The following is a 23551-nucleotide window of genomic DNA, read 5'->3' on the forward strand; positions in this document are numbered from 1 at the left end:
ACCTTTACTTGGATTCTGGAGACTGGACACAGGTCCTCAGGTCCCACCAGGGGAAGGTGCTAGGCTTTTGTATTTATTTCTCTCTCTCTCCAGCACTTGATAATATTATTATTTTCTGTTTTATATTATTTTCTGCTTTGGTTGGTTGGTTTTAATGATCTGGGCAAATTTTAAAAGTTGATAGTCGGGGTTGGGGATTTAGCTCAGTGGTAGAGCGCTTGCCTAGGAAGCGCAAGGCCCTGGGTTCGGTCCCCAGCTCCAAAAAAAGAACCAAAAAAAAAAAAAAAGTTGATAGTCTTGTGTAGATCCATGTTTTTAAAGTGCTACTTGTCCATGATACTCAGAAGTCAGGAACTGCTGGGTAAGATGCTTACAGCCACAGATGATGCCATCATTGGGAAGGTAATGATGATGGTGACAATGTGGTGTCGGGGGAGGAGAAGATGGCAATCGTGATGATGTCAACAGAGATGATGATGATCATGGTGGTGGTAGTGGTGATGATGATAGTGATGTCATAATGGTGATGATGGTAGTGATGATGTCATAATGGCAATGATGGTGGTAGTGTCATTATGGTGATGATGGTGGTGGTGATGTCATAACAGTGATGATGGTGGTGATGTCATAACAGTGATGATGGTTGTGGTGATGTCATAACGGTGATGGTGGTGGTGATAATAGTAATGTGGTGATAGCAATGGGATGACAATGATGGAGAAGATGATGGTCACCATCATCTAATAATAGGTTAACAACAGAAATAATAATGATGGGGTACTGATTACGGAAACGATGGTTGCAGTAGAGATGTTGGTACTGATAGTGGCAATGATGGTGGTGGTGATGGTGATGGGATGATGAGGATAGAGATGGCAAGGATGTAATGGTGCCAATAGTGGTGAAATGTTTATGATAACAGTGACAGCAATGGTGAGGAGAAGTGATGATGACGGTAATAATCACAATGGTGGTGATGGTTATGGTGATGGTGGTATTGACAGTGATGATGGAGATGATGGTGGTGGAGGTGACTGTGATGACAGTGAAGATGTGGTGGTGATGGTGGTGATTATGGCAGTGGTAAATGATGATGATAATGGTGACAGTGATATTGGTGATGGTTATAACCCTAGAGGTAGTGATGATGGTGACTGTGGTGGTGGTGGCGATGGTGGTGGTGATGGTGGTAGTGATGATGTTAGTGGTGGTGGTGGTGATGGTGATGGTGGTGATTGTGGTGGTGACAGTGGTGGTGGTGGTAATGGTAGTTATGATGATGCAGTGATAGTGGTGATGATGACAGTGGTGACGGTGATAGTTCTGATGGTGACAGTGGTGATGGTGACAGTGGTGACGGTGGTGATAATGGTAGCTGTGACAATGCCTGAGACACAAGGAGAGATGAGTCAGAAGTAGAAGGGAAATTGGCTCCAAGATCCAGCCCAGCAAACCAGCAGTTAGATGGGTGTGAGGGAAGAGGATGGCCCCTAAGGGATGTGGTCCCATCTGTAGCTTCTTCCTTTCTAGCCCACTTAGAGACCTCCAACAGATGTCAGATACAGAGTGGGTTCAGACCCTGACTCTTATAAAACTGACAACTCCTAGGAGTGAGCTACCACATCCCAGTCTTGGCCTACCCTGGAAATAGATGGTTTTGAAATTGTTCATCAAGGTAGCTGGACAAACTCAAGGACCCTGAGAACTGGGAGAAATAAGGATCCTAAGTCCTCTTTCCTCTGAGAACAATGCAAAAGGAAATCTCTCAGGGCCGCCATTCCCATCAACACCGGAAAGTCCCTGTGTGCCTAGTGCTTCACCATTAGGAGCCCCTTCCCTGTCCCGCAGCCGTCCTGACTCTCTGTAAAGCAAGTTTGCCACACGCCTGCTCTCCAGCCACCTGCCCACCAGTGCCAGCTCTGTGGTTCTGAGGGTGACAAGTGCCTGATGCGCTGACTGAGGGTTTGGCACTGAGTCAGGAATATGGGTGAGAGCCAAGACCGCTGGCTCAGGAGGCTCTGTCCCCAGCTCCACTGTGCAGCACTGTATGTAGCGTAAGGGAAGAGCTGAGGGAGAACACTTGGGGAGATGTGTAAATTTTCCTGCCTCTCTCACCTGTCTCTTCTGATTAATACTTACAACACAGCTCTGCACCTGGCCAAAAACCAAATGTTCCTGTCTTTCTCAATGAGTCATAAGCGGGAGGGGACAACAGCCTCTAACAGAGAAGCCTAGGAGGCGTGGCCATGGACAGGGAGGCGTGGCCATTGGGAGGGAGGCGTGGCTGTTGGCAGAGAGGCGTGGCTATGGGCATGGAGACGTGGCCATAGGTAGAATCAAAGACTTTAAACTGAATCCTACACAGCTGATGAGCAAAGCCCTCTGGCCTGTGGGACGGACCAAATCTTATTGATAAAGACCTTGCTGGAATCCCAGGACACCGCCCAAGAGTTTCCTCTAATCTTCATTGAGAATACGGTGACCCTATGACCTTTGAGCCCGAGCCCGACTTGACCTCTGCACCTCTGAAACCCCTTACCTTACTTAATTGGCTATCTCATCTGTCCCCCAGGTACATGATTACCAGCCTGGACCGCACCCACGCTGGCTTCTACCGTTGCATCGTGCGTAACCGGATGGGGGCCCTGCTACAGCGGCAGACTGAGGTCCAGGTGGCTTGTGAGTACAATGGGGGACCAGGACAATACCCTTGGCTTCTCCCACTGCTGTAAGTCAACGGAGCTCTTCCTAGACGGCCAGGCCAATCCTTTTTGTTACACTTGGTAGAACTAAGGCCCCTAGAGGGCATGGGAGCTCCATAATCCCACATAGCATTTCTCTGTGGCAAGGCAGGAGAGTCAAGCACTCCCTGGCACTGTCATCCTCTAGCTCATTCAGTGGAAGCAACGGTAGCCTTGACTTTAGTGTCCTCCAGATTGAGTTCCCATTACCTTCAAGAGGTACTGGGAGATGTCTCAAGATGCCTCACCCTATGAGAGGGGCAGGGAATGATGTAGTGGGGCTCACAGAAGTACCAAGGGGGCAGAGGGTCATCACTAAGCCCTCAGTGGTTGACCTCTTCTATCTGGCACCGTCAAAGCCCAGAGAGGTTTCCTGAGATAAGGGGGGAGGACAGTGTGAGAACTCTAGGTCCCCCCAGGGATCACTACCACCCAGCAAGCGCTCAGCATCCCTTCCTCAGACCTGATGCTTCCTGAAGGACCTGCTTCTTACTGCAAAGAGGACCCACTGAGGGCTCTTTTAAGCTGGCCAATGACACATTGGTGGTCAGAGAGGTCTGGGGAAGCTTCATGAGTGCTGGAGTTTTACCAGAAAAGCCATCTACCTCTGAAAAGTAACGACGAGTGGATAACAGAGAGAGGTCACTGTGGGAGAGAAGTCGAGGGTGGAAAGCACTCAGAAAACCTCGTAGTGCTGTCAACGAGTGTGTGTGATAATTAGGGAAAGCAGCCATAATCGAAAGTGGAGGACAGGCCAGTCCATAAGCCAGCATTAAAGGCAACTCCATTGACACCCTAGAAGCAAAGCCTGAATCTCAACACTGATTTCAGGAAGCCGACAGCACAGGATGGAGGAGGCCACCAGGCATCTTCCTTTAACAGCAGGCAAGCCCATCTTGTGACATTTTGACATAATATTGTCATCTGTAAAATTCACTCTCAAAAACCATGCATTCAAATTATAAAAGAAACATACACACACACACACACACACACACACACACACACACACACACACACACCTCATGCTTGAAGTATGATTCTGACTTTATGTTGGCCACACTATCCTAGGACACATGCAGCCCATGGACTGAGTTAGACACACTAACTTCTCATCATGTCCCAGAGTCCTGTGGGCAGATGGATCTGGGAAACCTCCAGAGAGAGGCTGCGTGCCCGTGTGCACGTGACTGTACGCACATGTTCCAATGTATTCATAAAGGTCGATCTGCCTCTTGGTTCATGTGTGTAAGGATAATGACTATGTCTGTGTGCCAGCGTGCACACGTATACATGTGCCTCGACATGGCAGTACACATGTGTATGCAGGCATGCGTCCTCGCGTTGCATAATTTGTGTGTGTAAATGTGTGCACAGGTCTATCTATGACTGTGTAGCCTGGGCTCACAGGTGTCAGTGTGCATGCATCTGCAGGGATACGTAGTTCTGGCCTGGCCTGCTCTCTCATCTCATTGCAGGAGAGAACACGCTCTCCCAGCTTTCTCTGTCAGTCAACCGGTGTCTGTCTGTCCGTCCATCCATCCATCCATCTGTCTGTCTCTATGTGTCTTCTTGCACTGGGACACCATTCTGAGAGCGAGGGGTACCTGGTGTTTTTTCCAACCCCCTCCCTTGTCTACTGTGCCCACCTGGGGGCAGCAGGAGCAGGAGAGAAACTGGGTCCTGTGACCTCAGGCAGTTTGCTCCCCAGTGGTTTTTATAGGGATCCTAGAACTAACACACCCCACCCCAGCTCCTGCCCTCCCTAGAGAGGGCTTGTGACTTGTGTTCTAATGAGAAATTAATAAGGCAGCTGTCTAACAACTGATGCTAATGGCAAAGTCGTTTCTTTTTTTAAAAAAAAAAGATTCTTTACGTGTTTTTAATTACAGCAATTAGGGGAAGTCAATAAAACATCTCCCTGACCCAATCCCCTCCCTGGCCCCACTCAGAATCTCTTCTTTGTAGTTTTAAAGCCGCCATAAATTCCTGCCACGGAGCAGTAGAATGAATGGCCAGGAGGTTGGAAAGTTCTTCAGACTCAGGATTCCCTGAGCTTTTACCACATTCAGGGCCTCTCTGCTCCCCTCACCTGCCCTCTTCCCCTTCCCTAGACCTTGCCGACACAATGGAACTTGCCATCCCGTCTCATCCCATCCCACAATGCCAAGCTCAACCAGACAGTGGCATGGCAAGTGTCTGCTTGTCCCAGGAAGGGATCCACTTCCCTTTTTATTGGCATGCTGCAAACTACTCATTCAGAGTGGGGCTCTGGGTCCCTCTGTAGTCACTAGGACTGGGGTGGCACTTAAATGCATCTGACCAGCCTACTTTTCCTCGTTTCCCATCTACAGCATGAGTGCAGATAAAGGGTGTGAGAGCGGGAACCGGGCAGCTACTTGGGGCAATGTGACAGGTTTGCCATGAGCATCCATTACTGATGGTTACAGGGAGCCAGGTGTGGCGGTACATGGCTGCCATCCCTGCGCTCAGGACTCTGGATCAGAGGGATGCAGTGGGCTACAGGCCAACCTCAGAAACATGGCAGTACCCTGCCTGAAGAAAAATTTAAAACATAAATAACTGCGATTGCTGTAGAGTGTCCCACTGCATCCCCAGATGTTCCAGGCTGTGATGAAACACAAGAAGATCCTACCTCCAGGAAGGCTTAGCAGTCTGTTAATATAACATTGTATCATCGTATATAATAGAACATTGTATTGTCGTATATAAAATAGCACTGTCATAGTATATAACATTGTATCATAGTATACAATATAACATTGTATCGTAACATATCATACTATAATTATATATGGCCCATGAATGAATGCAATGTATTAGGAGAAAAATGGAGCCATGTGAGAGGAATTGGGAAGGGGCGATAACAGAGAATGGCCAGTAAGGATATAGAACTAGGAAGGTGGGTAGGCCACACAGAAGGGAAGAACACCCCAAGCCAGAGAACAGTCAGGGTAAAGGCCCCGTGGTATCCTAGAGGGTCTGAGGCCAGGGTGACTGGAGGAGACTGAGGGCAACAGAGAGCACCAGACGAAAGGATGGGGGGAGGGACCTTGGGATAGAGTATGGCACGGTAAGCTGTGCTCAAAATGAACTGAAAGTCACTGATGGTTGTGGCAGAGCTGAGATAGGGTCTGGTAGAGAGAGGGGTGTTGTTTTCATAATAAATGCAGAAAACCACAAGGAGATACTTGGCCATGTGCACCCAACTCTCAAAACCCAGAGTCCAACCAGCCCAAGTGTGAGGGGGATACACCTCTATAACTGGTAAATTGGTGAGATTTTGGAGAGTGGTGGGTGGCACAGCCTTCCAACCAGCAGTTGCATCTTTGGAATGAGGGAATGAGGTCTCCCCAGAGTCTGTGTCCTGAGAGGGCCATGAGGGACTGTGCACAGCATCAGCACCATGTGACCCAGGGAGTACCAGGCGGCTGTAAAGTTGATTGACCTCAAAGCCAGGGTTACAGAGTGGGGCAGGGGACAAAAACACATTCTTCTCCTCCCAAAAAGTCACAAGAAACCACAGAGTAATAACACAGGAATGATTGTTGAAAATTAGGTTGAATTAGCCATGAAACGCTGAGTAACACTATTTGTGAGGACATATAAGTAGATGGCCCAGCATTCCAAAGAGAGGTTAGCCCTGAAGAGAGCAGAACAGGATGGGGAGAGAGTGAGGGGAGGGAAACCGAGTGCCCACAGGGCCATGACTTTTGTGCTGGATGCTGTGGTACAGACAGGGGTGTTGACTGTTTTCTTCAAATTATACATATAATTATATTCATTTTCGTATGCATGATCCATCTCACCATTTAAAGGTAAGTAAGTGCAGAGATGATGTACTCCGCAGCAGAATTCTTACCCAACGGGCCCTTTTAAGCTCTAACAAAGACATCAAGAGTGAGCTCCAGGCCACAGCCCGCTGTGCCTCAGGCCACAGTCCTCTGCTCTGGGGGAGATTATCTGGAAGATGGGATAGGCCCTGCAGGGCATAACATGGTGGGCGGGTAGATGAATTAGCAGCATTTAGAGAGTTAGCAAAGAGAGTGAGGAAAGTCCTCAGGGGACCTGGACCCAGCCTGTCCTCCCTTCCTCAGCCCAGCTCCTGCACTGGCAGGCTGGCCTCCTTAGTAGCCACTCCTTGGTCAGTTCAGCACATCCCAGCTGTGTGTCCGGCGCTGAAAAAGGCTGATGTATACAGTGGGTGCTGCCCGCTTGGGCCAGGGCTCTCTGAGCAGATCCTAGAGCTCCTGTGACAGATGCCTGGGGCCTGGGAGTCACAGTGAGGTAGAAACTCTGTGAAGTAGAGGGGGGTAGAAGATGGGGTCTGTTCTGATAGAGACCAAGGCTACCCAAGCCTCTCCTTCCTCCATCCACCCTACTGTAAACATAGATGCGTGCCCACCCACAACCATCAACACACATGTGAAAACATATTTAACTATCCAGCCCGTCACACACATATACACACACACATGCATGTTTGTGTAGAAAGAGACAGAGACACACACATGTATAGACACTCACACACACACACATACACATGCATATTTGTGTAGAAAGAGACAGAGAGATACACATGTAATAAACAGTCACACACACATACACATGCATGTTTGTGTAGAAAGAGACACATATATGTAATAGACATACATGCACATACATAGATGTATATACTTTACATATATATATGCATATATCCAACCATCTGGCCATCATACACATGTTCACACGCATGCATGCATGCATGCATGCACACACACATGTTTGTGTATTCTATATATATACATTTCTCCACATACACAACCATCCACCTATACATAAAACAGCCATACACAGCCGCATACAATCCATGCAGTCATACATACAAATAGCATATGTACATGGAAACATAAACATATATATGATTCAATAATCCATCCCTCCATCCCTTTCTCCCTTTTCATCTACCCACCCCACATCAACACAGTCCTCCATCCATCCATTCACCCACGCAGCCCTCTCCATCTCTCATTTATTCAGGAACCTTGCCCTACTGACCTTTTGCTTGCCACCTATACCCTCTCCTTCTGCCCTACCCTGTCACGTTTTTCCTTACAACACACACACACACACACACACACACACACACGTGAGCACACGTGCATACACATATACACAATGTACACACATACACATGTGCACACACGTGCACATGCATGCTCACACACATGCACACATACACACATGAGCACACATGTGCACACACATACACACATGCACACACACACACCTAACTACACTAGCACTTATTTGTCTCAGCTTGAAAGATGCCTCACACACACACCAGCATAAGGAAGATTTTGCTCTGTCCTGTCCTTCCCAGCAGTTGTCACAGATGCCACTAAACACGTACTTGTAGGCTTGTCTGCTGAGCCAGATTGCAAGCTCAATAGACAGGTCTATCTTTACTTTAAAGTGTGTTTTTTTGTAATTGTATGAACGTGTGTGTGTGTGTGTGTGTGTGTGTGTGCATGTGTGCCCCCATGTGAGTCTATGATACCATGTGAATGCACAAACTCAAAGAGACTAGGAGAGGGCACCAGATCCTCTGGAACTGGAGGTACAGATTGTTGTGTGTCAACATCTGGATGCTGGGAGCTGCGTCCCTGTCCCCTGTAAGGGCAGTATGAGCTCTCGCTTTCATGGGGACCTCCACAGGGTCCGTCTGACACACAATAGGGCTCCATTAGGAGCTGGTGGTTCTAGGCAGGGCAAGGACCTATTGCTTCTGAATACGGCAATCTCCCGGTGCCTGTCCATGCTGATCACCTTGGAGGAGGTAGGAAAGAGCACAGGTTTCTGCGGAGAACGTGGATTGAGGTCAAGGCGGGGGATGTGCAGAGGGAGGTGGCACTATGCTAGACCCTAAGTGCCTAATGTTGAATCAGCCGCTTCATCTCCATGAACCTTCATTTCCCTGAAAACCAAATGGAGCCAATAAAACAAGAGAGAGTGGAGAGAAGGAAACACCATTATCATGAAATTGCTTTAAATTGTTTAAATCTATCTTCTGAGTTCTGTGGAAAGTTTTTTTTTAAATGGAGAAAAATTATTATAAGAACTGAAATCAGCATGATTTATTGATGTGATATTTTTATAGATAGAGCCAAGTAATAGAAATTAATAAACAACTAAAAACTCGTATTTATTAAAATCTAGCCTGTCACATTATCGGAGGCTCAAATGAGATGACGTATGCACTGTCTGTCCGGAAAGAAACCCAGCACAGGGCAAATGCTAGGTTTTCACTCTGTTTGGCTGGTTTGGGATAATCTTTGTTGAGGAGGTAATGTTTACACTAAATCATGAAAAATATACAGGATCCCAGCATTTTAATGCTGAAAATATTAGATATACTTATTTGGCAATTTTATACATTCTTCCCGTCTCTATGACTGCATAACAAATGACCCCAAGATACCACAGTGCAGAGCAATGTTTTAATGCTCACGTGGTCTGTGAGTCTGGAGTCTGAACAGGGCACATTGGGGACGAAACACAGCCAGTCCTGCATGGTGGTAACCGAGATCTCCATGGTCGACACAAATGCTGTCGGTGAATTCACAGGTTTCATTCAGGAATCCAGTGTTGGTGGTAAGCACCTGGGCGCCTCAAGGCTCCTCCAGCAAGGTGTTCCGATGCACACTCAGTTGAGTCTCCTCATGACATGGTGGCTGGGATCTATGGGTGGGTATCTGTCAGGTAGAACCATGTAGATGGTGTCTCCCTTGAGTAGCTTCTTCACCTTTAAGAGTTGTTTCCAGCATGTTCTATTGATAGAGTAGTCTTAAGCACTCAAGACTCAAGGGATACGTAGGAGAAGTATGAGTCACACTATAATAAGAGCATGTGGGAAGGGGGATAAATATTGATTCAGGCACCTTTGGGAAGACGCAATCTGGCAAATACACATCATCTCACTTCCTGAGTACAGCTCGTGAGGAAGGCACCCTTATGTTTTGCTTTTGCAGAAGAGGGAAAATCACAGTTCCACAAGGTCAATAAGACTCTGGGGCCCATGGGGCTAGGATTTGAACTTGACCCTTGAAGTCTCCAAATCTATACAGTGCCTGCTAAAGTTAAGAAAAGACTGTCAGCAGCTCTTGGTTTTTAAAACATTAAGTTGGTTCCATTATGCAGGATGCTGGAGAGCCAGAGTACTACGGTGAGCTATGGCTCACCCGGTGGCTTCTAGGTAGGTACTTAACAAAAACAAAACCCAACAGCTTGCGGTCTGGTTATAAAGGACCTTGAATACAGGCAAAGAGGGCCTAGAGTTTCCTGGGTAATAAGTAGACTGCATAGGCTCTAAGTGAATCTCACACACACACACACACACACACACACACACACACACGTGTTCGTGTATGGGGTGGGAGTTGGGTGATATAGACTGGGAGTCAGTGGCTCAAGGAATGGGCTAATGTGAGGGATGGCGGAGGGCTTGGTCCATGAAATAGCACCCAAAGGAAGGAGCTGAGGACAATTTGTGGGACATAGGGAAGGAAACGACAAGAACTCCAACGATTTGAGCTCAAGCAATTGGGGCAAAGGGCAATACAGGGCACTAAATGGCACAAAAAGTAGAGCAGGTATTGAGGTCTCCCTACCCCACCACCCCCACCATTCACCCCACACCCAATCCACACCCACACCAACTCGCTCCCAGCAGACTGTTGGGAATGGTGCCTTGGAGCCCAGGGACGTGTTGGAGCTGGAAACATGGAAGCTGTTTGCAGAGAAGCCATAGTCACGGTTAGATGAGCCGCCAATGGATCAGGGAGTCTAAGAAGGTCAGGTCCAGGCTGGAGAAAATGAGCGTGAATGTCAACAGACTTACATCTAGGTGTGCTGCAGCAGCAGAATCAGGTCTCAGAGACGCACGCGTGTCCCAAGGGGTCTCCCATGACCTGGGAGAGTGGGAGGTAGGGAGTATCCTGGTGGCTCGCCAAGTCCCCGGTGACTCTGTCTGTGACGGGGTAGAAGAGCCCAGGGCTGCCTTCAGTCAACACAGCAATCCTCAAATTTGACTGGAGCCTGAGACACCACCAAAAAACAAAAACAAACAAACTGGTGCCAGAATCCAATTCCCTCCAGCTCTCACCTCTGGAAAAACAGGAGGTCCTAATGGGGGAACCCCGAGCTACTGGGAGGACCAGGTTGATGGAGGATAGGAAGAAGAGGCCATGGTGTTAGGAGTTGACAGTTTCTGCCTCTGTAGGACATGTGTCTTCATGGTTAGGGAGGGGACCCTGGGTAAAGGAGAAACTAAGGCCCTAGAAGCCATAGTCTGAACTCTCAGTACATATAGGTGTGCTAGTCTGGCGAGCCTAGGTCTAAGCACATCACAGTAATAGATTAGAGGGGGGGACTGGCGTGGGGGACTAACTGGGGTATCCCCGTCCATGCACCATACCAACAAAATGGTAAGCTTTGGGGGTAGGGATGCCAACAGCATTTTTTTTTTGGAGCTGGGGACCAAACCCAGGGTCTTGAGCTTGCTAGGCAAGCGCTCTACCACTGAGCTAAATCCCCAACCCCAACAGCATTTTTTAACCCTGGTACTGGAGACACACAGCCAAGCATTGTCACAGGTGAGCACGGATGCTCGTCACCGATTGGGCAGGCTCAAGGCTTCCCTCAAGGCACCCAGGGTACCTGTGCTGTGGCCTCAGGCATCACACTTGGAGTCTCAATGGCATACACCCATCATCAAGGTGAAGGAAGCCCAGTTATTCCTTCCCAAAGCCCACTCAAAGATGCTGTCCTGGGAGCCAGTCTCTTCACCCCAGCCCAATGGGCAGGCAGGCAGGCAAGCAGGGGACCAGGAGACCCACCCCTGTGATTTCTGAATTCTCGGTTTTCCTCCTGGATCATAGAAGAGCGGGGCCAGGAGCAATGTCTCCAATTACCTGCCGAGGGCCAAGCACACTTTTAAAAAGATCAGTGGGATGTTTACGTTCGGAGGCTCACATGTTGACGTGCACCCTTCCCTCTGCCTAAGGTCACAGAGGTCCAGTCCCAAGACTTCACAGCCTAATCCCCTGCTGTACTGAATTAGTCCTGCTGGGTAGGGAAGGGGAAAGGGCAGCCTAATTCAAGAGCTCAGGGTCTGAGTTCAAATCCTGCCTCTGTTCCTTGCTAGCAGTATGACCTCAGACAGGTTAATTAACTTAGCTGAGCCAGTCCGAGCAGGTTTTTTTTCCCGTTGGTAAAATGTGTGAAATAATAATAAGCCTTTCGTGGCTGTTGGCTAAATCAATTGAGTCAAGGATACATGGGTCCAAATTACACAAAACCTAAATGTCAAAGCAGGACGCCTCACACAGACTGCTGGCAGAAGTGTTCAATATCATCCCCTGAGAGAGACTGTATCATCTATGATGTCAGACTAGATTCATAGCTGTCCAGGAATGCATGCAACCCCGGGGAGAGCATGGATTGGCTATACCTGATGGGACGTGGGACACTCCGAGGGAGGTGGCCTTTCTTCATGATCATCCCCTTTCTCTGCTGGCCAGTCCCTGAGACTGGATTGACCTTCTGACCTCTGCATCTCCCCTCCCTACAGACATGGGGAGTTTCGAGGAAGGCGAGAAACACCAGAGTGTGTCCCACGGAGAAGCCGCTGTCATCAAAGCGCCACGCATTTCCAGCTTCCCCCGGCCACAGGTGACATGGTTCCGTGACGGACGCAAGATCCCACCCAGCAGCCGGATGTAAGGAAGGCCCTACTCTGACTAGACTAGGGGGGAAGCTGGTCGGGGTAGGGGGCGGAGATCCGGGGCCAGATGGAGTCTCCAAAGGCTAAGGAGGGCCCTCCCTATAGAAACTTCTCAGCCATTCTGTAACACAGCCAAGCTGGGCACTCCCCTGGGTGGTGAGAGAAGTTTGGTTTATGAGGGGGTTTTCTTGGAACATGCGTGCAAGAACCAGGGTGTTGCCTCCACACTGAACCTGAGAATATGTCTGCTCCCAGAGGATTTGAGACACCCAAACATGCCCCTGCAAAGGCACCGTTGCCATAGTAACAGGCCCAGGACTCAGGCCGTGACTGGGGTGGGTGTGTGCAGGTGTTTACGTTTGGCGGGTATGACGGGGCTTGCTCTGTGTGTTTGGACTGCAAGGTGTTGCTGTGGCCGGGGAAGGCTGGAGTAGACACACATAACCCTTTCAGCACGCACAAAGACCCTTCTGTCTTCCCCTGGTCTCAACTGTGGGCTTAGCAGTGAAGCCAATACCTTTTACCCCCCCCACCCCCAAGGCAGGCCCCAGCAGCTACCATGCTTTCCTCCTGAGCTGCCCACTGTCAAGAGCTAGCCCAGGATCTCCTCTCAACTCCTACCCTCCCTTCACTGGACAAAGGCTACCTTCTTCCAACCTGCCCCACCTGGCTACAACATGTGACCTGTGCAGACTGCACAGAGCTCCCGGGTCCCTCCACCCTAGTCTGTAGGGAGCAGAGGGAGCTGGGAAAGGTTTTCCTTTGGGAACGTCAAGTTCCACAGTCGAAGCAACTTCAGAGGCTGTAGGATGGAGTTAAGTTCTCAGGACTGTGCTAAGCATGTGCACACACACACACACGCACACGCGCACACACACACACACACACGCACGCACACACATACGCACGCACACACACACATGCACGCACATGCACGCACATGCACGCACATGCACGCACGCATGCACACACACACAAGGAAAGAGGCTCTCTGTCTTGATCTCTTTCCTATCACAAGACTATGCATTCCCAACTTCGTTGCTCAGTGCTCAACTCTCACAACAGCCTTGCGAGGCAGCTGACTTTATCCCACAGCAACTATAAACCTGAGGTTTAACTACTTTTCCAGATCCCTCCTAGCTGCCGAGCTGAGATAATCCGTGCCTTCTGTGAGACATATGTGCAGGCAAGCACACAGACACAAGTCAGCGACGTGTTTCATAGAGCTGATCCTGACACAGCCACTCTCAATCTGGCCCCCGTGGGAGCTTCGAAATGAACCAATCCTTAGGTTCTTGCCTAAGGCACTCTGATTCAATTTAAATGGGATGCTCTTTGGCTGTCAGAATCTTTTAGAACTCCCTGTTTGATTCCGCTGTGCAGCCGGAATTGGAAAACCTTTCTCAGAGTTGGGCTTCGTGGCACAAGCCTTTAATCCCAGCACTTGGGAGGTTGAGGCAGGCAGATCTCTGAATTCGAGGCCAGCCTGGTCTACAGAATGAGTTCTGGGACAGCCAGGGCTGTAGAGTGAGAAGCTGTGTTGAAAAAAAACAAAGCAGAAGAAAGAAAAAAAAGAAAAGAAAAGAAAACCATCCTCAATGTGTATCAGACACCTACAGACACAATGTAGCTGTGTAACAAAACACCTCACTAGCTCAGTAAGGGATATCAGCTGTGTTTGCTTAGGAGCGTGAAGATGGTGGCTTAAGTTGGTGTACGGGGCAAGGTGCGTCTCGTGGTTGGGCTCATGGTTGTCTTTTATTGACCGTCCTGGGATGGCCTTTTGCTCGGTGGCAGGTCATTCAGTCGTAGCGCACAGGCCTCGTCCTTTAGCCGGACAGCGCCAGCATATTCTCCGGATGTTTCAGAAGAGAGAGAGAGGAAAGACACACCTCAAACCCCTACTCACATCCCATTGACAGGAACCACGACATGCAGAACTCAGACAGAAAGCTCTCTGTGTCCACACCACTAGGCCGTCAGCCAGCAGGCAGTGTGGGTACCCAGCAAGATGGAGGATGGAGTGTGTTATAGGTGAACGGTGGACAGCTACCCAGTGAGTCAAAGTGCACCCCGCCCTTGGGTCTAAAACCCAATAAAGCCAGCTAAATGGATTGCCTATCATGCAGATGTTGACATCACATTGTGGAAGGGATGGTGCTCTAGCACACAGGTATTGGGATGTGTCAGTGAATCCCAATTCCATTTCTGAGTGCAGGTCTTGGACCCCAGGGGTATCCAGGAAGGCATCCTGCAGGCTAATCTATTGGCAGTGGCTGCCTGGAACTCAGCGCTGGAAACAAGTCTGAGGCTCCATCCACACTTATGGGAAAGAACATCATGGTTTGATTAGTACTGTCTGCCCCGACTGTGATAGAGGGCAGGGCGGCACTCACCTAATACATTTGCAGAGGTAGATCAATCCTTAACTTCAGGCTCTTTCCTGTGGTCACTTTCCTAAGAGCATTCTGCATCTTTCTCTCCTTCCCGTCCTCCACTCTACCTGCCCCTGGTGCCAACGGGATAGAACGACCTTGGCTGCACAAGTGCATGTGTGTGTGCCTGTACACTCTCTCTCCGTGACCGCTCCCGCCCATTTTCGTAAACACGTCTACCAAATTTGTGGTGGAGCACCGGAGTGGTTTCATTTTGGTAATTACGGTGAATTAATATTCATAGGTGAGCAGGAAGGCTCCCTGGAAGCAAGTCCCCTGTGTCTGTGTGCCAGTGCTCAATATCTGATAAGTGCTATTAACCGGCAGGCAGTGCACAGCATGAAAGGCTCCACTATCTACAGAGTGCCTCTCACTACCAGGCAGGTTGCAGATTGGCCCCAAGCCTGCTGTTGAAAGGGGACACGGTTCCTAACAGAGTCACACACTGGGAGCTCTGGGCACACTCTAGGAAGGCTTACTCTCTCCTTAATTAAATTATGAATCCGGTACTCTCGGAGCTGAGGAGGGGGGATGGGGAGGGGTGCTGACTGAAAGAGAAGCAAACTGGAGATGGAGCTAGAGCCTGCCAATCATGGTGAAGGGGGAGAGTAGAGGACTCAGCCTCTCCTAAGAGGGCTACTGGTGAGATTTTTCTACTGGTGCCCTACTCTGAGTTCCTCCTCCCGGCTTCTCCCAGTGTGAGTACGTATATGGTGCAGCAGGATGGATGCCATGGGCGTACTGGAAATAAGGCATCGCACCCTTCCACTGTTACCTAAAAGGGACAGTCAACATGCACAGGGCTGGAAAGCCTGAGGACTTTCTTCCCTCCTGACAGAGTCAAGGTGACAAGTTAAAAAAACCTCTGCCTCTTGTTCCATTCCATGTCCAGAACTTGAACCCCCTGCCCTATGGCTTCCCATATCTTGTGTCTCTCAGACTCCCTGGCTTCTAGGCTAGCGTGCTGGTACAGCAAGGCCAGCCACAGGCAATGTCGGCCACAGTCACCAGTCGACCATATTCCAGTGAGTTGAAACCACAGAAGGAACGGTTTTTACCCATCCAAGTTTTGACCTAGAGCAGTGGACTGGAAGATTGCTTCTATACACAGTCATTGAAACCTGGGTCACCAGAGTTCTGCCATCACCAAAACTGGTCCCCAAAGTCACCCTGCTCCAACAGAGGGAAATGCTCAAGGATGATACGGGAGCTCCCGTGATCCGAGATTAGAGGTGACCACACAGCCCACCCCACCACAGATGAGGAAGATGCAGATGAGGAAGATGCAGATGAGGAAGATGCAGATGAGGAAGATGCAAATGAGGAAGATGCAGATGAGGAAGATGCAGATGAGGAAGATGCAGATGAGGAAGATGCAGATGAGGAAGATGCAGAACTGTATCTGCTCCCCAGCAACCACAGCCTCCTCCAGGAGAAGCGGCTTAAGGGTCCCCTTCAGACAGGTCTTAGGGTCTTAGTCCACTTTCCATTACTAACTGCACCAACCCACAGTCCGACTAAGTTAAAAAGCATGGAAGGGAGCTGTGCTTTGGCTCCTGGCTCTGGGGGGGAGTCCAAGTTCAAGGGCCGTTAGATGTACATGACCTTTCTGGTCATGGTCAGAGTCATGAGGTGGTACAGGGCATCATATGACTAGAACTATAACATAGAAGTGAGCATGTGCATGCACATACATGTGTGTGTGCATGTGTGTGTGTGTGTGTGTGTGTGTGAATCATGGGGATCTACCTTAATGACCTCACCCAACCCTAATCAGCCCCTACAGTCTCACCTTTAAATGCTAAGGTCAGGAAGTCCCTCACCTCTTTCTGCCTCATAACGGGAACCAGACTTCTTTCAACTCATTAACACTGGGGAAGACATTCAAAGCAACATCGAGGTCATAGCACTCAGCCTTCCATGGGGATGGCCATGGTCGGACTTGCTCTGTAGGGGGCGTGCATCCAGGGCCTCGAAGGATGCCCACTGAGCAGAAGTCCTGGCCTCTACTGCACTTTGTGAATGATGCTCTTCCACAGTTGCGGCAATTGGCCGTCCAGAAATCCTAAAGGGTCCACAGAGAGCACCTGCCGATCGAGAGTCACATGTGATCAGTCACTGTCTTCTGTGTGCTATTCCGTCATCTGCATGTCATTAGCTTAGCAAAACCACCACTCCCGCCATGTGTCAAACACTATGCACATCTAGAAAACTCCCTATAAGGACAGAAGCAGGGCACAAATTCTGTTCTAGGCATAAACTCTGTTTTGGAATCTTCAACCCATTCCTAAAATCTCTCTCTTTGCTCATGAATAATCCCCTTCTCTGTTACTCTGCACACAAAATGAGCTATCCAAACCCCCAGGGCTGGGTGTGGGGAGGGGCATACAGAGAAGATGTTCAGTCATAACACACACAAAGGATGACTGAAACTGAGAACGGGAATCAGGGGTCTCCCCAGTCGAGGCTGGAAGAGTTGGGGTGGGCTCTTTCTCTGGTGCAGATCAGGCGGGTGACCAGAGAGTGGGTCCCCTGGAAACTCTGTGTGACCTGTCTCCACAGTACAGTGACTCCAGGAGCTGGATCTCCATGAGCCCAGTGCCCCGAGAGTCCTTCCGTCCTGAGGCCAGACTGTGCCAGGAGAGGGCTATGAGGGTGAGGACTGGCCGTGGGCTATTCTGCTCCCGAGGACCAAGTGACAAAGACAACCATGAGTCTTAGCAAATCTTGTCTTCCACCTTTCCAAGGACAAAGAGACAGGGCCCAGACAGCACGGCACCTGATCCTCGGAGGCCAGAGCCGCACACCAGAGCCCCCCCCCACCCTACACAGCCCAGACCTTTCTCCCAACTCACAGCTCCCTGCTCCACAATCCACATCTAAGGACAAGGGCCCTAGGTGAGACAAGGGGACCCTCAGATGGGAAGACAGTCACCATCCCAATCCCACTGACATTTACTATATCTTAGCATGGGGATCTACATGACCCCAATACCCTGAAAGTCCCTTCATCCCAAACCAGACTATGCCACGTGAGGGCTATGGGGCTGAGGAGATGGATCGGTTGGTAAAGTGCTTGTCTTGTGAGCCTGAAAACAGATGTGAACACCATCCTAGCACAGCATGGGAGGGCTCCCCCTTGTAATCCCAATACTAGGGAGGTAGAGACAGGAAGATTCCTAGGGCTCCCAGCCTAGCCTACTTGGTGAGGTCCAGAACAGTAAGAGACCCAGTCTCAAAGTGGACAGCACCTAAGGAATAGCACCCAAGGTGGTCTTTGGGCCTTCACATACAACACATGTGCGTGGACCCACATAAACATACATACATATGTTTACACTGACTCCTCTTCCAGAGGTCCTGAGTTCAAGTCCCAGCACACACACACACACACACACACACACACACACACACACACACACACACACACACACACACACTGTACTAGCTTGGCTATTATCTTATTCCCGACTCATTAGCTAAAGATAAAAAAGAACTCTCTGTGAGAAAATAGAGCATCACTAGTGTCCCTAAGCATTGGGGCCAAAGAGCTTGCCACCCTACTACCCAGAACTCCCCCTGATAGTGTGAGGACTCTTAGCCTGAAAAGCCCCAAAATCAGGAACAAGGGGGTGGGGACGGCACAGCCCGCTTAGGAGAGAGCTGGGCCAGAGAGACATTAGCGAGGATGTTTATCTGAGAGCCTGTTTAAAACTCTGTAACATTCACCTAATGGGAAAATTTGAAGAGAATTCAACTGGATTTGTCCTTGTTAAACTAACATTAAGGATGTTTAACAGCTGTCTCGGGCACATCGTATTACAATCCAGAGACAGACTTGGCAAACTAATGGTTTTGTTTGTCATCAGGAGAATGGGTAAGAGAGGCTGGGCAGAGCTGGTGTGGGCAGCACTCCAGAACTACTGCACACCCATTTAAGGGGCACCCCAGCTCCGGGCTTTCCTGCCTGCTGATCTTTGTGATGAGAGTTGGGGAAGGGAAGCAGCCTTGAACAAACGGCCCATCCGATTTTACCCTCTGGACCAGCCCAGTTCACAAGGGGAAAGAGAAACTGATCCCCGGTGAGGACACCAGAGGGGTATGGCCCTCAGAAGTCTGCTGATTCAGGCCAGACCCACCAAGGCCTGAGTCTGCTTAAACTGGTTTAGGAAGCAGCCAATCCCAGGGCTAAAGAGATGGCTTCATATATAAAGTGCTTACCAGGACTGGAGAGGTGGCTCAGCGGTTAAGAGCACTGACTGCTCTTCCGGAGGTCCTGAGTTCAAGTCCCAGTGACCACATGGTGGCTCACGACCATCTGCAATGGGATTCGATGCCTTCTTCTGGTGTGTCTGAAGATAGTGACAATGTACTCACATAAATAAATCATTTTAAAAATAATAAAGTGCGGGGTTGGGGATTTAGCTCAGTGGTAGAGCGCTTGCCTAGCAAGCACAAGGCCCTGGGTTTGGTCCCCAGCTCCGAAAAAAAGAAAAGAAAAAAAATAATAAAGTGCTGGTCTTGCAAACACAAGGGCCTGAACTTGATCCTCAGAACCTGGGTGTAGAGGTTTGGTTGTATTTGTAACCCCAACAGTGGGGAAAAAGAGACAGGTTATCTTTGGGGTTCACTGGCCAGCTAGTCTAGCTGAACCAGTGAGTTTGAGGACAGTGATGGACCATGTGTCAACAAACAAGGATGACCACTGAGGTTGACCTCTGGCCTATGCACACATGCACGCACGCAGGTACATGCAATGCAGACAGGTGCATACGCACGCATGTGCACACAAGCACATGGATGCCCACTGATCCTGGACTTCATTCCTGAAATCATTCTTGTCACTCCTCATTCATTGTCACTCACTCATTCACTCTGTGGGAGAGGCAAACTCACAGAGCCACCAAGGCTATGACATGGACAGGAAAAGAATTCCAAGGGAGTCAGAAATAACGGCCCCGACCTGACCATGGGGTGTGCTCTGAAAAAGCCTCAGCCTCAGGGAGTGGACAGTTGGGACGTGACGGGCAGCACCCCGACCGTGGTAGATTCTCTGCAAATGCTGCCACTGGGTCTTAGGAGTAAATGGCTGGGGTAGAGCTGGAGGCCCTCTTGGAGGCTGCTCTCCTCTTCCCAGCTCCAGGAGCAAATATAATCAAACCACCTACCTCAGACCCTGCGGTCACACAGCCTGCCTCCAAGACCTCTGGGCTCCTGTCCAAAAGAAATCTTTTGTCTCTCCTCAGAGCCATCACGCTGGAGAACACCCTGGTCATCCTGTCGACAGTGGCTCCCGATGCTGGCCGCTACTACGTGCAGGCAGTTAACGACAAGAACGGAGACAACAAGACCAGCCAGCCCATCACGCTCGCTGTGGAGAGTAAGTAAGCGCAGGACTGGGGACCATCACTGAGCAGAAACCAGTGGGTCATTAAATCTCAGGAATGGGGCTCCAGGGGGCTGTTGGGAAGATGGAGTGGTAAGGGAGGTAGAGCTCAGGATGGAGGGGTGGGGCTGTCTCCAGAGGAGGAGGAGCCACAGCCCAAGTAGAGGGGCAAGGTAAGGGAAGCCAGTGAAGGTCACCGGCAGGGGGAAGTGGGGTTCTAGAAGGAACTTCCGTGGCAGACACAGCTCCAGGAACGGCTAGGCTTATTATAAGCACTAACATGTCCACTGGAGGCTAGAGGAAGGTAGAGGCACGTGAGGGAGTGTGTGCTCACATGTGTGGGTGGACGCCAGCCACCCCAGGCTCAGGTGCAGATGGAGCCAGCGCCCAGGGAGATCGGAAGCTCAATTTTAAGAGACGCACACTAACCGTCTGCCCAGCTGGCACATAAAAGTGCTGTTTCCGCCTGCAGCCAGACATTTCTGTCAGCGGGCTCTTCCCCAAATTTCTACCTCTGCCCACCTTCAGCTACATGGCTTCCTAGGAGACAGAGGCACAAGAGCTCAGCCCGACATTACCCTATGCCATCTCTCCTTCCGTTGAGACTAGAGCAGGGCTGTCACCCCTGGTCTGGTTCTGCCCACCAGACTGGCCTTACCCCCTCAGAACCTAACTTCAGGCTAGAGAAGACAGGACAGATGGCCCAGGGTGCTTCCTAAGCTGGGAGACCAAATCCAAGTTGAGGAATGAGACCTTCGTTTCCTGAAGCAGCTGAGCGCCTTGCAAGCTGGGGGAGCTAGATGTTCGAGTACTCCACATCTGTGTGACTCCCTTTCCCAAATACAAATCTCATTCACCAACTGTGCCACACCCATACGCATCCATCAGTGGCAAGTTGAGTGCCTCTGCCCGGTCTTAGCCTAGCTTCTGTCTGCCAGTTTCTAGAACATTCCCAGCCTCTGCTGTTTCCTACACCCCACCCCGGGCCTTCTGAGCTCCAACAGGACTCCTTTCTGAACACCCAGTTTATTCCTTCCTCCAAGCCAACTTCCCATCTTTCTGGGAAGAAATCTGAAGCTGGGGAGGAGAATCCACTCTTTATACTGACCAATGTCAATCATGGATGACACCTCTGACATTGACCTGAGCCGGGGCTGTTTATGGGGCTGTTTATACATGAACCAGGAATTCGTTGGCAAGCAGGGCTGTTTTCCTATCGATTTCTCAGTGATAAGGTCACTCAGAGTCCCTTGGGACCCAGATATCCTTTTTTTTTTTTAAAAGAATGAGTGTCAGACTAGGTTTGTGGTGGTTAGGTGACCACCACACACACACCCTGGTGTCTATCCCCAGCCCCACATAAAACTGGATGTAGTGGCAAAAGCATGGAATCCCAGTGTTTAGGAGGTAGGGGCGGGAGGATCACGAGTTCAAGGTCATCCTTGGCTACACAGCAAGTGTGAGGTCAGCCTGAGACCCTGGAGACTCAGAAGGCAGAGGTAGGAGGACCTCTCATTGTGGAAACCAGGCTGTCCTTATCTATAGAATGAGATCCTGTCCCAGAGAGAGATGGAGAGGGAAAGAAGGACACACACACACACACACACACACACACACACACACACACTGGCAGACAAACCCACAGAGTGAGTTATCCAAGTTAAATCCAGGGACCTTCTTGAGTGCCTCAGTTTACCCCCGATCCACGGTCAGGGAGCCCTCCTCTGTGTTGGTCCTCCAGCACGCAGCTCCTCCTCTTAAGGATCGAGGCAGCCCATTTGGGCACCTTCTGTTCTACTTCAAGCCACCCCAGCCTTCCAGCCACCCCAAGTGAAGCCTCCGAGCCCCCTCTGTCTCCCTCTGCCTCCATCTCAGGCCCACCCAGCTGCCAGTCTCTTTCGTTCCAAAACCCTCCATTCCTACATCCTCAGCTGCGATCAACGCCTGAGTTCGCTGATTTTTAGCTAATCTCCTCCCACGAGTGACTGCACTTCAAAACCCTGTGCCTGCACTGACATGGTCCCCCAGCCTGCCTGCCAGGCAGTTTGGGAGAGCAATTGCCACTCCGCCCACCAGCAGCTCAGCTTCCCCAGTTACCTGGCTGGAAGCCACACCCTCCTCCTCCTCCTTCCCCTCCCTTCTTTCCCCCATCAAACTCCCCGCTCCCTCCAGCTCAGCAGCTTCGAAGCATCCCTTGGGGGAGTCCTGCTCGTTGGAAATGGAGAAGGGAAGAATCACGTTGGTGATCCCAAAATTGCACCCAGTATCACAGTCCTGAAAGTCTACATCTATCTAACGGATGGACAGACAGACACACACACACACACACACACACACACACACACACACACACACGCATCAGACCCATGCTACTGCATGGAAACGTAATATAGAACAAAATAAACTATTAATATGAGCCCCACATACGATCTTAAATTTTTCCAATGGTCCCATTTGTATTCATTTATATTATTTATGTGTTTTATTTATTTGGATATGTCTTTGGCTTCTGGGGTTGGTTTTGGGGGGGTTGTTTTGTTTTGTTTCGAGACAGAATTTCACATAGTCCTTGAACTCCCTGTGAGCTGAGAATGACCTTGAACTCCCTACCCACCTGTCCCCACCTTTCAAGTGCTGGGACTGCAGGCATACACCGCCACATCGAGGCTCACTTCATTTTTCGCAAAGTAAAAAGGGATAAGCAGAATTCATTTTATTAATGTGTTCTATTTAACCCAGTGTATCCAAAATATCCTTTTAGCATGCCATCAATATAGAATATATTAGCAGGATATTTTACATCAGATTTTTTTTTTTTGCGTGCTAAGTCTGTGAAATCTCTGCGTGCCTTACACTTGAAGCGCATCTCAATTTGAATGCTAAATCTTCATCTGAAATACGTGATCCGTATTTAGATTTCATCAGATTTACAGCCGTAAAGGTATAGCCTTACGTCCAAGTTGTTCCACTTCTACTTAAAAGTGTTCTAATAACTGGATTGGGGAATCCGGTTTTAATTAAATGTAAATTAGCTAAAATTAAATCTCATTAAATCAAACAGATGCAAGGCACATTTCAGGAGCTTGGTGGGCATGCGCGGCTCAAGGTCCGTGGTGGGTGGCCTGGTCTTCGAGGCCTGGCCATTCCAAGGCTGAAGAGCTGGTATCCTCGGGGTCGGGGATGAGCAGGTGTCCATCCATCG

The 23551-nt window shown here is 49.7% G+C and overlaps 1 protein-coding gene across 1 annotated transcript in view; it reads left to right on the plus strand.

Moving 5' to 3' along the window:
* Sdk2 (sidekick cell adhesion molecule 2) overlaps positions 1-23551 on the plus strand; it is a 274922-nt gene that overhangs the window by 153615 nt on the left and 97756 nt on the right. The window contains exons 3-5 of the mRNA XM_032912110.1: positions 2573-2679; positions 12376-12523; positions 20210-20343. Of these exons, the coding sequence (XP_032768001.1) occupies positions 2573-2679; positions 12376-12523; positions 20210-20343 (389 nt within the window). The remainder of the gene's footprint in view (positions 1-2572; positions 2680-12375; positions 12524-20209; positions 20344-23551) is intronic.

Source organism: Rattus rattus, chromosome 9, assembly GCF_011064425.1.
Source record: "Rattus rattus isolate New Zealand chromosome 9, Rrattus_CSIRO_v1, whole genome shotgun sequence".
Taxonomy (NCBI): Eukaryota; Metazoa; Chordata; class Mammalia; order Rodentia; family Muridae; genus Rattus; species Rattus rattus.